General features: G+C 37.4%; 1 protein-coding gene across 1 annotated transcript in view; it reads right to left on the bottom strand.

Annotated features, from left to right (window-relative positions):
- Window positions 1–14,773, bottom strand: part of RRM1 (ribonucleotide reductase catalytic subunit M1) — a 47,402-nt gene that overhangs the window by 15,567 nt on the left and 17,062 nt on the right. The window contains exons 6-11 of the mRNA XM_028514690.2: window positions 14,303–14,342; window positions 13,877–14,039; window positions 7,195–7,336; window positions 5,736–5,819; window positions 1,375–1,536; window positions 766–845 (exon numbers count right to left, since the gene is read on the bottom strand). Of these exons, the coding sequence (XP_028370491.1) occupies window positions 766–845; window positions 1,375–1,536; window positions 5,736–5,819; window positions 7,195–7,336; window positions 13,877–14,039; window positions 14,303–14,342 (671 nt within the window). The remainder of the gene's footprint in view (window positions 1–765; window positions 846–1,374; window positions 1,537–5,735; window positions 5,820–7,194; window positions 7,337–13,876; window positions 14,040–14,302; window positions 14,343–14,773) is intronic.

Raw genomic sequence — 14,773 nt, 5'->3', positions numbered from 1 at the left:
TCAGCCTTAGAAGAAAACCAGGCAGCTTTAAATCCCTTCAAATACACCCAATTCCACTAAATCAAAAATAATATAAAGGAAAAAAATCCAAAGTAGTCAAATTGTACTATAATGCTAAAGTAGTACTATTGTGCTATTACTTAATGAACTATTGACATGCACTGTCCTACTTGATCTTGATCCCTATGTGCAATTTAAAGCTTATCTGAAGTTTTGATAAAACTTATTTTATCAAAAGTACTATACAGCCAAGCAAAATAATAACCCTGATAACTCTTTACCTTCATTGTTAAAAGCATCAGTTGAAAAACTCAAGCCCTGGCTGATGTAGTTCAGTGAACTAAATGCTGGCCTGTGAACTGAAAAGTTGCCAGTTCCATTCCCAGTCAGGGTATGTGCCTTGGTTGTGGACTAGGTCCCCAGTTGGGGGCATGTGAGAAGCAACCAATCTATTTATCTCTCACACATCAATGTTTCTCTCCCTCCTTTCCCTTTTTCTAAACATAAATAAACCTTTAAAAAACAATAAAAAAAACAAAAACTCAAGCAAATATTTACATGTCCCAAAGTTTTAAGACGAAAAATAAAATTTTGTTAGATTCAGGAAGAAAACCAGACCAAAATATAATTTTTAATCACACTGACTCCTACATATTTCCAAATATTCCTAGAAACTAACTAATGAATGATACAGTTTTGAAATGTGGATCCCCCAAATAAGAGAAAAACATGTAAAACATTATTACTTTGATATTTTTCCCATACCTTTCATATAGCTTCTCAAATTCTTCTCCCCAAACCTCATCCAGACCAGGACACTCATTTGGACACATCAAAGACCAGTCCTACAAAGGGAAGAATAGTACCACTCATGAGAAACTTCAAATAACCAGCCATACATAATCCATCCAGAGGTATCCAACCTTTTGGCATCTCTGGGCCACACTGGAAGAAGAGTTGTCTTGGGCCACACATTAAATACACAAACACTAACAAAAACTGATGCACAAAAACAAAAGTTTTAAGTAAATTTACAAATCTGTGTTGTGCCACATTCATAGCCATCCTGGGCCACATGCGGCCTGTGGGCCATGGATTGGACTACCCAGGGAATAGGGTATCCTCCAAAGACTGTCTTGGAAATCTGCTGGAGGAATAATCATTTTAGGCTCAGGCCTAAACATAAAGTTCTGCCTGTTTGTATCTATTTGAAGGAGAAAAATCAAAAAAGCAGGAGAAGCATCTCTTAACTTATTCAAAATGCCTTCCAGAGTAAAACACATAGATGGACTTTCCCTAAGCATGATTTAAGATGATCGAAGAGAAAGCTTATGTGAATCGAGTTGTCATTACTAATAGGTACCTATCTCTTACCTGATTAGTCTCCACTCGTTTCATGAAGAGATCTGGAATCCAAAGGGCAAAGAAAAGGTCCCTGGCACGCTGCTCTTCCTTTCCTGTGTTCTTCTTTAAATCAAGAAACTCAAAGATGTCTGAATGCCAAGGCTCCAGGTAAATAGCAAATGCTCCAGGTCGCTAATAGTAAACAATCATCATTCTTTTCAGAATCAGAATGAAACAAAGAAACCTCCCATTTTCCAAAGCACTTTTAATAGTATCTCCTTGGATCTTCTCTATAATTAATAAATTAAATGAGATAATACAAATAAAAGTACTATAAAAATATATAGTAGTACCATTTTCTTACAAATCTAGGAGTGAAAATGAGGATTTGACAAAAAGAAAATGTGAAAAAATAAAGATTAAATAATTTGTCCAGTAATACAGTGAACTAGAGATGGAGCTTCTTCAGTTGTCATCCGGGTCACTTTACACTATATGACATGTAGAAAGCCAGAAGAAAAATCACTTTAACTTTGACAATAATAGGTCGTGTGCTTACTAAAGTCAAAAGGTGAAATGTCTTATCAAGGTCCCCATAGATTTTTTTTAAGTACTCCAAAGAGAAGTTCATAAACTAAGAGATGATTGGTATGCCTACATATCCACAAGAGGCAGGCTTGACTTGCAAGCTAGCCTACTGATAATAATAAATAAACAACCCAATCCTCTCAACTTTACTTTTCCCTCTATAAAACAGGCAGAATTTTGTTTTTTTAAATAAAAGTTAGAAGACATATGACAATTCCTTTTTAAGATCAAGTATTAATGTTACCACTTTAGAAATTCTTTGCAAATATGTAAAATAAAGCTGCCAACTAGATCACTGGCTGCCTGCAGCCAGTATGTATGGGTGGGAAGGATGAGGATGATTCATACAGAAGTGCATGAGCCATCAGAGAGATGCAAATTAAAACCACAATGAGATATTTCACACTGGTCAGAATGGTAATTGTTAATAAATCAACAGATGTGGAAGGTTGGGCACTGTGCCCTGAGGAAGCTCCACAGGCCATGCCCGGGCACCTTGTCTGGCTTTCTGTCTTGTCTGCCCTTTTCTTCTCTTGCCCAGCACAATGTCTGACCATGGCAGACTGAGATCTCCAATTGTATCCATATGTGTGAAAGAATGTTAGTAAGGCTGCTCAGGGGAACACCTAGCCGATCTTTTGAGGAACAGAGTGAACAGCCAACAGTATCCCAGTATATATGAAGTTGGAGGCCAAAATTGTAGAGGACATTGAAGGAGACGGTAAGGAGATTGCTTTGGGACGATAAGGTCCCTGGGACCAGTGCAGGAACCAGGGTGGATACAGCCCCAGGCCCAGCCCCTGCTGGGCCTGCCAGGATTCTTGGAAGAGATCCAGGTTAACGGGGAGGTTTGAGCAGCACCAAGATGAACGTGGATGCTTGAAGTCACTCAGGGGAACAAAGAAAAGTGGCAAATACACAGGGGCAGTGTGCACCTGCTGAGACTGTGGACGTTGGATGGGTCATTACCAGAGAAACTGAGGAGCCAGGTGACGCATGGAGAAGGGAGAAGAGTTGGGCCGTGACAGACCCTGACTGGGATAGCCTGAAGTCTGGTTGGAAAGTTGGGCTGTGTAAGAGGCTGGGCACTTGTTTGGAGCATCAGGCTTGAACAGGAGGAATTTAAAATAAAAAAAATTAAAAAAGAAAAAATAGGCTCTTGGTGGTTCTTTAGGGAATTCTCCCACAGTGGCCACCCCTGCCTCCCGAGATAGGACCCTCCCCTCCCCCAGCTGCAGCAGCAGAGGGCGCCCACCCGCACCATGGCCCCAGCAGTATGTGCCCAACCCAGCTGCCACCACAGCATGGGAGGCTGCACATCCACGTCTGTTACTACTGCACACCTGCCCCCACACCCCCACCACAGCATCAGAGGAGACCACGCCCACATGCCCACCACCCCAGTGGTGCACACCCACGCCCACTACCTCAGAGGTACATACCCGTGCCTGCCCACAGTGGCACTCCCACCCTGATATTTATTATTTCTAATAAAATATCAGAAACAGAAATCATGTAAAAAATCCCATTCGATATGGCAAGAAGAAAAATAAAGTACCTAGAAATAAACCTAACCAAGGATGTAAAACACCTGTACTCAGAAAACTACACAACACTGAAGAAAGAAATTAAGGAAGACACAAACAAGTGGAAGCATGTACCATGCTCATGAATTGGAAGAATTAACATCATCAAAATGTCCATATAACCCAAAGCAATTTATAGATTCAACACAATCCCTATTAAGATACCAATGACATATTTCACAGATATAGAACAAACATTTCAAAAATTTATATGGAACCATAAATGACCCCAAATAGCTGCAGCAATTTTGAGAAAGAAGAACAAAGCAAGAGGGATCACAATGCTTGATATCAAACTGTATTACAAGGCCACTGTAATCAAAACAGCCTGGTATTGGCAAAAGAACAGACACATAGACCAATGGAACAGAACAGAGAGCCCAGAAATAAACCCAAGTCTCTATGGTCAATTAATATTTGACAAAGGGGGAAGAAGCATAAAATGAAGTAAAAATAGCCTCTTCAACAATGATGTTGGGAGATCTGGACAGCCACATGTAAGAAAATAAAATTCGATCACCAACTTAAACCAGACACAAAAATAAATTCAAGGTGGATAAAAGTAAATGTAAGTCGTGACAAAATAAAAGTCCTAGAGAAAAAACACAGGCATGAAAATCTCAGACATTCCACAAAGAAATATTTTCACCAATATGTCCCCTACAGCAAGGGACATAAAGGAAAGAATAAACAGATGGGACCTCATCAAATTAAAAAGTTTCTGCATGGCCAAAGAAAACAGCATTAAAATGAAGAAAAGAGAACTAAATATATGGGAAAACATATTTGCCAATGATACCTCAGACAAGGGTTTGATCTCCAAAATATATAAAAAACACAAAAGACTCCACTCCAGGAAGACAAACAATCCAATTAAAAAATGGGCAAAAGACTTAAACAGACACTTCTCCAAGGAGGACATACAGAGGGCCCAGAAACATATGAAAAGATGCTCGGCATCTCTAGTCATCAGAGAGATGCAAATTAAAACCACAATGAAGCCCTGGCTGGCATAGCTCAGTGGATTGAGCGCAGGCTGCAAACCAAAGTGTCGCAGGTTCGATTCCCAGTCAGGGTACATGCCTAGGTTGCAGGCCATGACCCCCAGCAACCGCACATTGTTGTTTTTCTCTCTCTTTCTCCCTCCCTTCCATCTCTAAAAAATAAAGAAATCTTTAAAAAAAAAAACACAATAAGATACCACCTCACTCTGGTGAGAATGGCCATCATAAACAAATCAACAAACAAGTGTTGGAGAGGTTGTGGAGAAAAGGGAACTCTAGTGCACTGTTGGTAGGAATACAGACTGGTGTAGCCACTGTGAAAAAGTCTGGAATTTCCTCAGAAAACTAAAGATGGAATTGCCTTTTGATCCATCAATCCCACTGCTAGAATTATACCCTAAAAATTCTGAATCACCAATTCAAAAGAACCTATGAACCCCAATGTTCATAGCAGCACAATTTACAATAGCCAAGCACTGGAAACAGCCTAAGTGCCCTTCAGGAAATGAGTGGATCAAAAACTGCAATATATTTACACAATGGAATACTATGCAGCAGAAAGAAGGCACTCCTACCCTTCCTGACAGCATGGGTGGAACTGGAGAGTATTTTGCTAAGTGAAACAAGCGAGGCAGTGAAAGACAAATACCATATGGTCTCACCTATAAAGTGGAACCTAATCCACAAAAACAAACAAATAAGCAAAACAGAACCAGAGACATGGAAATAAAGAACAAACTGAAAGTGACCAGAGGGAACAGGTAAAGGGGATAATGGGGAAAAGAAGGAGAAGGCACCAGTCAAGGAACATGTATAAAGGACTCATGAACATGGACAATGTGGCGGGGGGTAGCCACAGGGCAGGGGAGAGACAGGGTAAAAGGTGAAACAACTGTAACTGAACAACAATTAAAAAAAGAGATCATTTAAAAAAAAGGTACATGATGAAACATTCTGGGGTGATAGAAATGTCCTATTATTTTGATGGGTATAGTAATTATACAGTGTATATACGTATGTCAAAACCCATCAAACTGTACATTTCAAGTGTATGCACTTTAAAGTACAATAACTTATACAAATTAAATGGGTTTTAAAATGAAAAAAAAAAGGCAATGTTGTTAGAAATACACAATGAATCATCTTATGATAAGCATACATAGCAAATAATTTTTAGTTCTGATTTCCAGTACTTTCAAGTAATGGAGCATACCTTGTTTCCACCTTGATCCACATATCGAGCTGTATTGTTATATACTCTCAGCATTGGTACAAGGCCATTGGAATTGCCATTAGTCTGAAAGAGAGACTGAGAATAAAGGCATCTGGAGGAGAAAGGGTGGGGGCTCAGCAAGAAAAAGAAAAAAATAGCTCAAGAGTGAACAAATTACTCTCTCCCACTCTATAAAGTTTTACCTGCTCTCAGTTTCTACCTCTGCTTTTAAAACATAATGCTCAACATAAAATAAACAAATTGTTGAATACATTGTAATTATATATAAAAGTTATTTCATGGCATCTCTAATTTACAGTAAGACATATAAATTACAAGTCAAAAGAATAAAAAATAAGGATAAATTCCACACCTTCTAAAGATCATTCCCAAAAGAATTCAAGGCCATATACAATAAAATTTATATGCAATAGATAAATCAAGACAGTAAATAAGGTAAACAGATTCTCAGCAATAAATGAATTCTAGAATGATGATAAGAAAATATAGACTCCTAAGACTAGAATAAACCTCATGAAATTTCAAAAATAATCCTCCTACCCCAAGGCAAGCCTTTAAATAGCTTAGAAAGATACATGAGCAATGGCTCATCCTGCTACTAAGTGAAAGTTCTGTATACATCACAGCACCTCCAAAACACCACATAATGGAATGGTTTTCTTCTGGACTCTCTAGCTTTATTCTATAGGATTAGGTATTTTCTTCACATTACAGATGAAGAAACAAACACAGAGATGTAAATGACTTGTGCTAGGCACAACTAATAAGTAGTGAAGATAAGATTTAAAATAGCATCTTACCTAATATCATTTTCTTAACTCCCAAGGAATCATGAACCAGCAGAGCTTGAATTTACATTAAAAGTGTCAATATTTAAAACCTGAATCCTGGCTCTGTCACATATTAATTGACTAATCTCTGGAAGTAGTTTAACTTTCTAAGTCCCAGTTTCTTCACTTCTAAAGTAAAAATAATAGTGCATATAGTGCCTGTACTCACAAAGTTACCGTAAGGCATACAGTTTCTACCATGTGTCTGTAATGATATCTATCTCATAAGGTTGTAGTAAGGACTAAATGAGTAATTCATGTACAACTTTTAACAGATTTAGCCCATAGTAAACCATCTATAAATGACAGCTGCTATTATTATAAATGAAACCAGAATTCTAAATCTAATTTCAAAATATAAAATAAACCTAAGTCGGAGATTAGAAAGATCCTAGAGATCATAATCTAATCTAAACCTTTAATAAGACAGAAGAAAATGAAGCCAGAAGCAGTGAGATGACTCACTACAAGTCACACAACCAACCAGTAATTAACAGAGACATAGGTCTCCCATGCCCTAGCATATGCCCTCTCAACCATAAACCTGGTTGCTTATGGACTTGATTTCCTCAATTCTACACATTTTTAGTCATACAACAGAAGCTTACCCCAGCAATGTAGCTGCCAGTAGCTCGAATACAACTCACAGCAACACCAATTCCCCCAGCAGACTTGGAAATCAATGCACATTGCTTTAGAGTGTCATAAATGCCTTCGATACTATCGTCTTTCATACTCAGAAGGAAACAGCTATGAGGAAAAGAAGTCACAACTCAGCAAGCAAATGAAGCAAAGCAGAGTCACAAAAATGACTATATAATCAAAGGCACTAAGTTAGGCAAATAAAAGACTTAAAGTTTACAAAATTCCTAGGTGAAAAAAAATACTTAGAAGAAAAAAATACTTTCACAAGCTATGATGCAGTAAAACATATCAACATATCATAATGTTGTAAAATTACCTTGCTGCCAAACCTAGATGTTAAGCCTAGAAGTAAGCCTTAGAGATAAGTCTAAACTATTAGCTTACATTTCACCAGGCTGCAAACATGCCATTATCACATTTTCTCATGCAAATTCCTAAACATGCATAACAATGTTTTCAACAGTGTTCAAGAAAAACTAAACATTAAAAAAACCACACACCTATGCAACGGTCAACCAGTTCTTTAATATGTCACCAAAATTCAGCTCCCTTCATCTTTTTATTTTTTTTTAAAGATTTTATTTATTTATTTTTAGAGAGGGAAGGGAGGGAGAAAGAGAGAGAGAAACATCAATGTGCGGTTGCTGAGGGCCATGGCCTGCAACCCAGGCATGTGCCCTGACTGGGAATCAAACCTGTGCTTTGGTTCACAGCCCACGCTCAATCCACTGAGCTACGCCAGCCAGGGCTCCCTTCATCTTTTTGAAGACAATCTCTCTACCTGTGCTTTGGATCTCATTCTGTTCCCTACTTCGGGAACCATACTTTACCAATGATCCCTTCACTACTTTGAATAATCAACCAATCAAATGGATTCTATCCACTGATGACTTGTACTGAATATTAAGACATTCAGAAAGCTGTACATAATAATATACTTTGTACTTATAACCACCTACATGAAGAAATTAGACATGACAAAGCCTAATTAAAATTCCACACCATCTCATGCATTTCTACCTTTCAGCATTTACATGTTCTACATTTTAAAAATTTGATTGCATATTTATCCTTCTGCCACTTGTTTTTAAATCAATATTGTATTCGAGATTCTTTCCTACTGATACATGTAACTCTAGTTTGTTTATTTTCACTGCTATATATTTCATGGTATAACGACAAGCTACCAATATATTTGTCCATTTGCCTGTTGATGGACATTTGGACTATTTCCAATTTGTTTGCTAGTCTAAACAATGCTTCTGTGAAAATTCTTGAACATATCTCCTTGTGCTCATATCTAAGGATTTCTTTAGGGTATAAACCTAGGAGAAAATGGATCTCCTAGGGTCAATGGATAGGCATATGTTCCACTGTATGAAAGATTCTCCAAAGTGAATGGTTAAGTACACTCTATCTAGCAATATATGAGTTCCCTGTGTTCTACAGTCTCACCAACACCTGACATTATCAGACGTTGCATTTTTATCAAACTGATGGATAAGATGTATCTCATTATGATACTTTCATTTTCCTAATTACTAGCAACATTTATTACCTCACATGTTTACTGGCCAATCAAATTTACTCATCTATGATTTTTTACATCCTTTGTCCATGTTTCTATCTGGTTCTGTCTTTTTCTTATAATCCCTGGACAGTTAACATACATTGCAAATTATCTTCTCGCAGTCTAAAACTTGTTTTTTCACTGTTTTTGATTCACAAAAGTTTTTAATTTTAATGCAGTTTTCCTTTATGTTGTTTTTATTATATCTATTTTAGGAAATCCTTCACTGTTCTGAGGTCATATATATTCTCCTAACAAGACACAGGTTGAGGCATTAAGAGTCATGGTATCTACAACTCACTTTTTAAATTAAGTATATTTTATTGATTATGCTATTATAGTTGTCTCCTTTTTTTCCCTTTGCTCCCCTCCACCCAGTACCCACTTCCCTCCAACAATCTCCCCCACTTAGTTAATGTCCATGGGTGGTATGTGTAAGTTCTATGGTTCCTCCATTTCCTATGCTATTCTTAGCTTCCCCCTATTAATTTTGTTCCTACCAATTATGCTTCTTAATCCCTGCACCATTTCCCCATTCTCCCAGCTGATAACACTCCAAATGATCTCCATATCCATGATTCTGTTCCTGTTCTGGCTGTTTGCTTACTTTGTTTTTTAGATTCAGTTGTTGACAGTTGTTAATTCACTGCCTTTTCAATGTTCATGGTTTTGATGTTCTTTTTCTTCAATAAGTCCTTTTAATATTTCATGTAATGATGGCTGGTGACAATGAATTCCTTTAGTTTTACCTTGTCTGGGAAGTAATTTATCTGCCTTTCCATTCTAAATGATAGCTTTGCTGGATAGAGTAATCTAGGTTGTTGGTCCTTACTTTTCATCACTTTGAATACATCTTGCCAGTCCCTTCTTGCCTGCAAACTTTCTTTTGAGAAATCTACTAATAGTCTTATGGGAACTCCTTTGTAGGTAACTGTTTGCTTTTCTCTTGCTGCTTTTAAGATTCTCTTTATCTTTAACCTTTGGCATTTTAATTATGATGTGTTTTGGTGTTGCTCTCTATGGGTCCACCTTATTTAGGACTCTGTGCTTCCTGTACTTATATGTCTTATTTCCTTCACCAAATTACAGACATTTTCTTTCATTATTTTTTCAAATAAGTTTTCGATTTCTTGCCCTTCCTCTTTTCCTTCTGGTATCTCTATGATTTGAATGCTGACACATTTGGAGATGTCCCAGAGGTTCCTCAGCCTATCCTCGTTTTTTTGAATTCTTGTTTCTTCTTTTCATTTTGATTGAATGTTTCTCTCTTCCTTTTGTTCCAAATTGTTGGTTTGAATCCCTGCTTCCTTCCCTTCTCTGTTGGATTTCTTGTGGATTATTCTTTATTTCACTTAATGTGACCATCATTTCTTCCTTTTTTTTTTTTTGGACATACTCAAGGAGTTCTCTGAGCATCATGATAAACTGTTTTTGAACTCTGCATAGGCTGGCTATTTATAGGTTGGAAATCTGATAGGTTGGCTATACCCATTTTACTTATCCGTATTTTTCGGACCATAAGACACACCTAGGTCTTAGAGCAGGAATATAGGGAAAAAAAATTTGAAGCAAAAAAATGTGGTAAAATAGTTAAATACATAAATAACATAATATTTCACCAATGTAAAGCTACATTCAGACTATTAAGACACACACCCATTTTCCTCCCAAATTTGGGAGGGAAAACGCATCTTACAGTCCAAAAAATATGGTAGTTCTTTTTCTGCAGTTTTGTTCTGTCCTTCCATATGGGCCATATTTCTTTGTCTCCTCAATTTAGCAGCCTCCCTGTGTTTGTTTCTGTGTATTCAGCAGAGCTGCTTTTACTCCCTTAGTAGCCTGGCCTGTGTAGAAAAAGCATCTGTATATTGTGTGGGGCAGAGACTTAGGTAATTGCTAGGGTAGGGCAACGCTCTTCACTGCTTTGTGGCTGTGTGGCGAGGACTCCAAGAGGGGACAATGCTGCCACCTGGGTTCTGGCAGTTCGCCCGGCGCTCACCACAGTTCCAATCACTTCACCCCCTTCCCATGTACAACTGCTGCCCTTCTAGCTGTTGCCCAGGTAGTAAATCCCAGAGTGGGTGGTTTTACAAATGTTCTAAGACATGCTGGCTCTTTAAGCAGCAAAAACCCAGCAGTTTCTCCCATTGCCCCAACCCCTGCTGGTTTTTATAGCCAGAGCTAATGGAGATCTCTCTTCCTAGTGCTAGACCCCTGGGCTGATAGGTCTGGCCTGGGACTAGGATCACCCCCTTCCAAGGTACCCCTCCCATCCATTCCTCCACCGCTGCCTTTCAGCACCACACTGCCTCTCCACCATTCTCCTACACTTGGCCCCACCTACCTATCTGGATGAATGTGTCTTCTTTAAATCCTCGGTTGTCAAACTTTCATACAGCTCGATTTTCTGACAGTTCTGGGTGTTACCAGTTTTGAGATCTGGTTGTAATTCTTTCTACGTTGTTTAAGGAGGTGAAGCATGTCTACCTATACTTCCACCTTGACTGGAAGTCTCCTACAACTCATTTTCAAAGGGCTCAACCAAAAACAAATTTTAAGATATAAATATATATGACAAAATATTAGTAATATTTTGATCTAAGCAGAAGTAGGTGTATGGGTGATATTCAATGTCCTTTTTAAAAAAGTTTCTTGAATGTTTGAAATTCATAGTAAAAACTGAAGAGGAAAATAGCTATCTGTTTTCTCTATATGCTCTTCTAAAAGCTTTTACTTTCACATTTAGATTTTGTATTGTATTTCTCTATATAGCATGAAAAAGGAAACTAATTGTATTTTTCCCATGGGATAACCAATTTCCCTAGCACTGCTTTGCTAATAAAATGTAATGATACCTTAGTTATTCAAGTTCCCATATAAGCCTGAATCTGTTTCTGGGCTCTCTGTTATGCTCCAGTGGTTTTTTTGTCTACTCCAGAGTGAATACCACACTGTTTTGATTACTATGTCTTTCCAGGAGTCTTGAAATCTGGCTTTTTCTTCAAAACTGTCTTGCTACTTATATTAGTTTCCTGTGGCTGCCCTAACAAATTACCACTAACTTGGCAGCTTATAGAAACGTTATTATCTCATAGTTCTAGAGGCCAGAAGTTCAACGTCAGTTTCACTAGACCAAAATCAAGAACACTTCCTGCAGAGGATCTAGTGAAGAATATATTCCTTGCCTCATCTAGCTCTGATGAATCCCTTGCTTGTAGCCACATCAACTCTAATTTCTGCCTCCATCTTCACAGTGCCTTCTTTTCTTCTATATGTATCATTATCTCCCTCAGCATCTCTCTTCTCTTATAAAGATACTTTTCATTGGATTTAGGGCTCACCTACATAATTCAGAATAATCTCCCTGTGTCGAGATCTTAATCAGACCTGCAAAAACCATTTTTCATTGTAAGGTAACATTTACAGATTCCAGAGATTAGGGCCTGCTACTTTGAGCAGCCTACTAAATTATTCCTTTTTAAAAATTTTTTAAAAAGACTTTATTTACTTTTAGAGAGAGAGGAAGGAAGGGAGAGAGAGAGGGAGAGAAACATCAATGCATGAGAGACACATCCATTGGTAGCCTCTCACATGCCCCCATCTATGGACCTGGCCAACAACCCAGGCACGTGCCCTGACTAGAAATCAAACCAGCGACTTTTCAGTTCACAGGCTGGCACTCAATCCACTATGCCACACCAGCCAGGGCATCCTACTAGATTATTCTTAGTCTTTTGCTCCTCCATATAAATTATAGAATTAGCATGTTGAAATTTTGACTCAAATTATACTGAATCTGTATGTTAACTTGGGGAAAAATGACATCTTTGCAAAATCCATTTTTTAATATAAAATCAGTCTCTGCTTATTTTCAAATGTCCTTCAACTATGTTTTAGAATGTGCTCCTTAGGAGCCTTCTATGTCTTTTATTAGATTTGTTTCTGGGTAACCTTCCAGTATTATAAATGATATTTTTAAAAAATTAATCTTCTAAGCCCTGGCTGGCGTAGCTCAGTGGATTGAGCGCGGGCTGGGAACCAAAGCATCCCAGGTTCGATTCCCAGCCAGGGTACATTGCTGGGTTATAGGCCATAACCCCCAGCAACTACACATTGATGTTTCTCTCTATCTCCCTCCCTTCCCTCTCTAAAAAATAAATAAATAAAATATTTTTTTAAAAATTAAAAAAAATTAAAAAATTAATCTTCTAACATCTAAACTACAGAAACCCAACTGATTAATTTATATTGAATTAATATATCCAAATATTTTGCTGAAATCTCTAATAGAGCTAAGTTTCTAGTGGATATCTTTTACCAAATTAAGAAAATTATCTTCTGTATTGATTTTGCTAATTTTTATTATAAAAGAGTATTAAAGGGTACAAAAATGTTAGTGCAATGGAGTACAGTAATACACTTTTTGATCCTCACATATTCTTGAGTTCCTAAAATAAACCAACTTGCTAAGGCTTTATTTTGTTTAAACATTATTGTATTCTGTTCCAGTGTTCCCCTTTTCAGATAATGACATCACCTTCATCCTATTACCCTACCCCCATAAACTCAGGAACCATGCTTGGCTCATATCCAAAAACATCATCAAATTATGTCAATATTACCTCCCAAATATCTCTTAAATCTGTTTCTTTCAAGTTCTACTTTCACCACCCTCATCCTAACTATCATAATCTCCAATACATACTACTATAAGAGTCCCTAATTACCTGTCACTATCTAGTTTGTTCAAAACAAGCTCATTGAGGTGTAATTCACATACCCTAATATTCTCCATTTAATGTGTACAACTATTAGCTTTTAGTATATTCAGAGAATTGTGCAATAATCACCACAATCAAGTTTAAAATTTCATCGTCAGCATTTGTCCCTCTCCAATTCACTTACCACACTGAAGAGACGTTTCCATAATTAAGTCTCACTTAATCAGAGCAGGAGTGATTAAATGTTCATCAAATTCATTTTTCTTGATCGACTGACTAGTTTTTCAAGGCAAGGTTTAATTATCTAATCAAAACCACTTCAGAACTTTAAAAGGAACTATAGATGACACATACCTAGAAAGTTGTGGGCGATTGGTACCAGCATTGAAGAGAGTGGGAGAGGCATGGGTAAACCACCTCTCAGAAAGAAGGTTGTATGTTTCAATAGCAGCATTGATATCTTCTTCGTGAATCCCCACAGATACCCTCATCAACATATGTTGTGGTCTTTCAGCCACTAAAATCAAAAGAGGAATTGTCATATGATGGAACGTGTCAGACAAACTAGGCTAAGACATGTATTTGAGTCAAAAAGAAATACTAAAAGATGATTTTTAAAAATTTATACCAATAAGTAGGATAATTATTCATAAACTAGACCTAAAATTAAAAATGTTATTTACAGTCCAGATAGAAATATTAAGGCTAATAGCTCAAAGTTCTATATTCAATATATATAAGGAACAAAAGATAAAACACACAAACATATTTATATCTCACCTTTTCCATTAATTTTCAACAAATAGGACCGCTCCAGCGTCTAGAAAAGCAAAGCAACCAAAAAACTTTCAGAGCAGTTTTTAAAGACACAGTAGATATAGCATTCACAATAAGGCAATCTAATCTTCTCAGTTTTTGTATAAATTTAAATGAAAAGAATAACATATTTACTGTTACTAGCTTCAGTTACTTATAATAGGCTAGGTACTGATCTAAGCAACAACACACACTCACTTACCCTCAACAGAATTTAATGTTGAAACAGTATTATTGTCCCCATTCTAAATCTGAGGAAACTGAAGCACAGAGAGATCAAGTAACTTGCTAATAAGTAGAGCAGAAGTGGGGTGAAGAGAACTGAGCAAATCATGGCCACGGACAACAGTGTGGTGACTTCAGGGGGTGGGGGAGAAGAGAAGTGAAAGAGTATAGGGGGTATAAACGGTGATAGAAGGAGACTTGACTTGGGGT

This window comes from Phyllostomus discolor, chromosome 6 (assembly GCF_004126475.2).
Source record: "Phyllostomus discolor isolate MPI-MPIP mPhyDis1 chromosome 6, mPhyDis1.pri.v3, whole genome shotgun sequence".
In the NCBI taxonomy this organism is placed as follows: Eukaryota; Metazoa; Chordata; class Mammalia; order Chiroptera; family Phyllostomidae; genus Phyllostomus; species Phyllostomus discolor.
The sequence above is the reverse complement of the archived record's forward strand: the minus strand, read 5'-3'. Positions and strand labels throughout refer to the sequence as shown.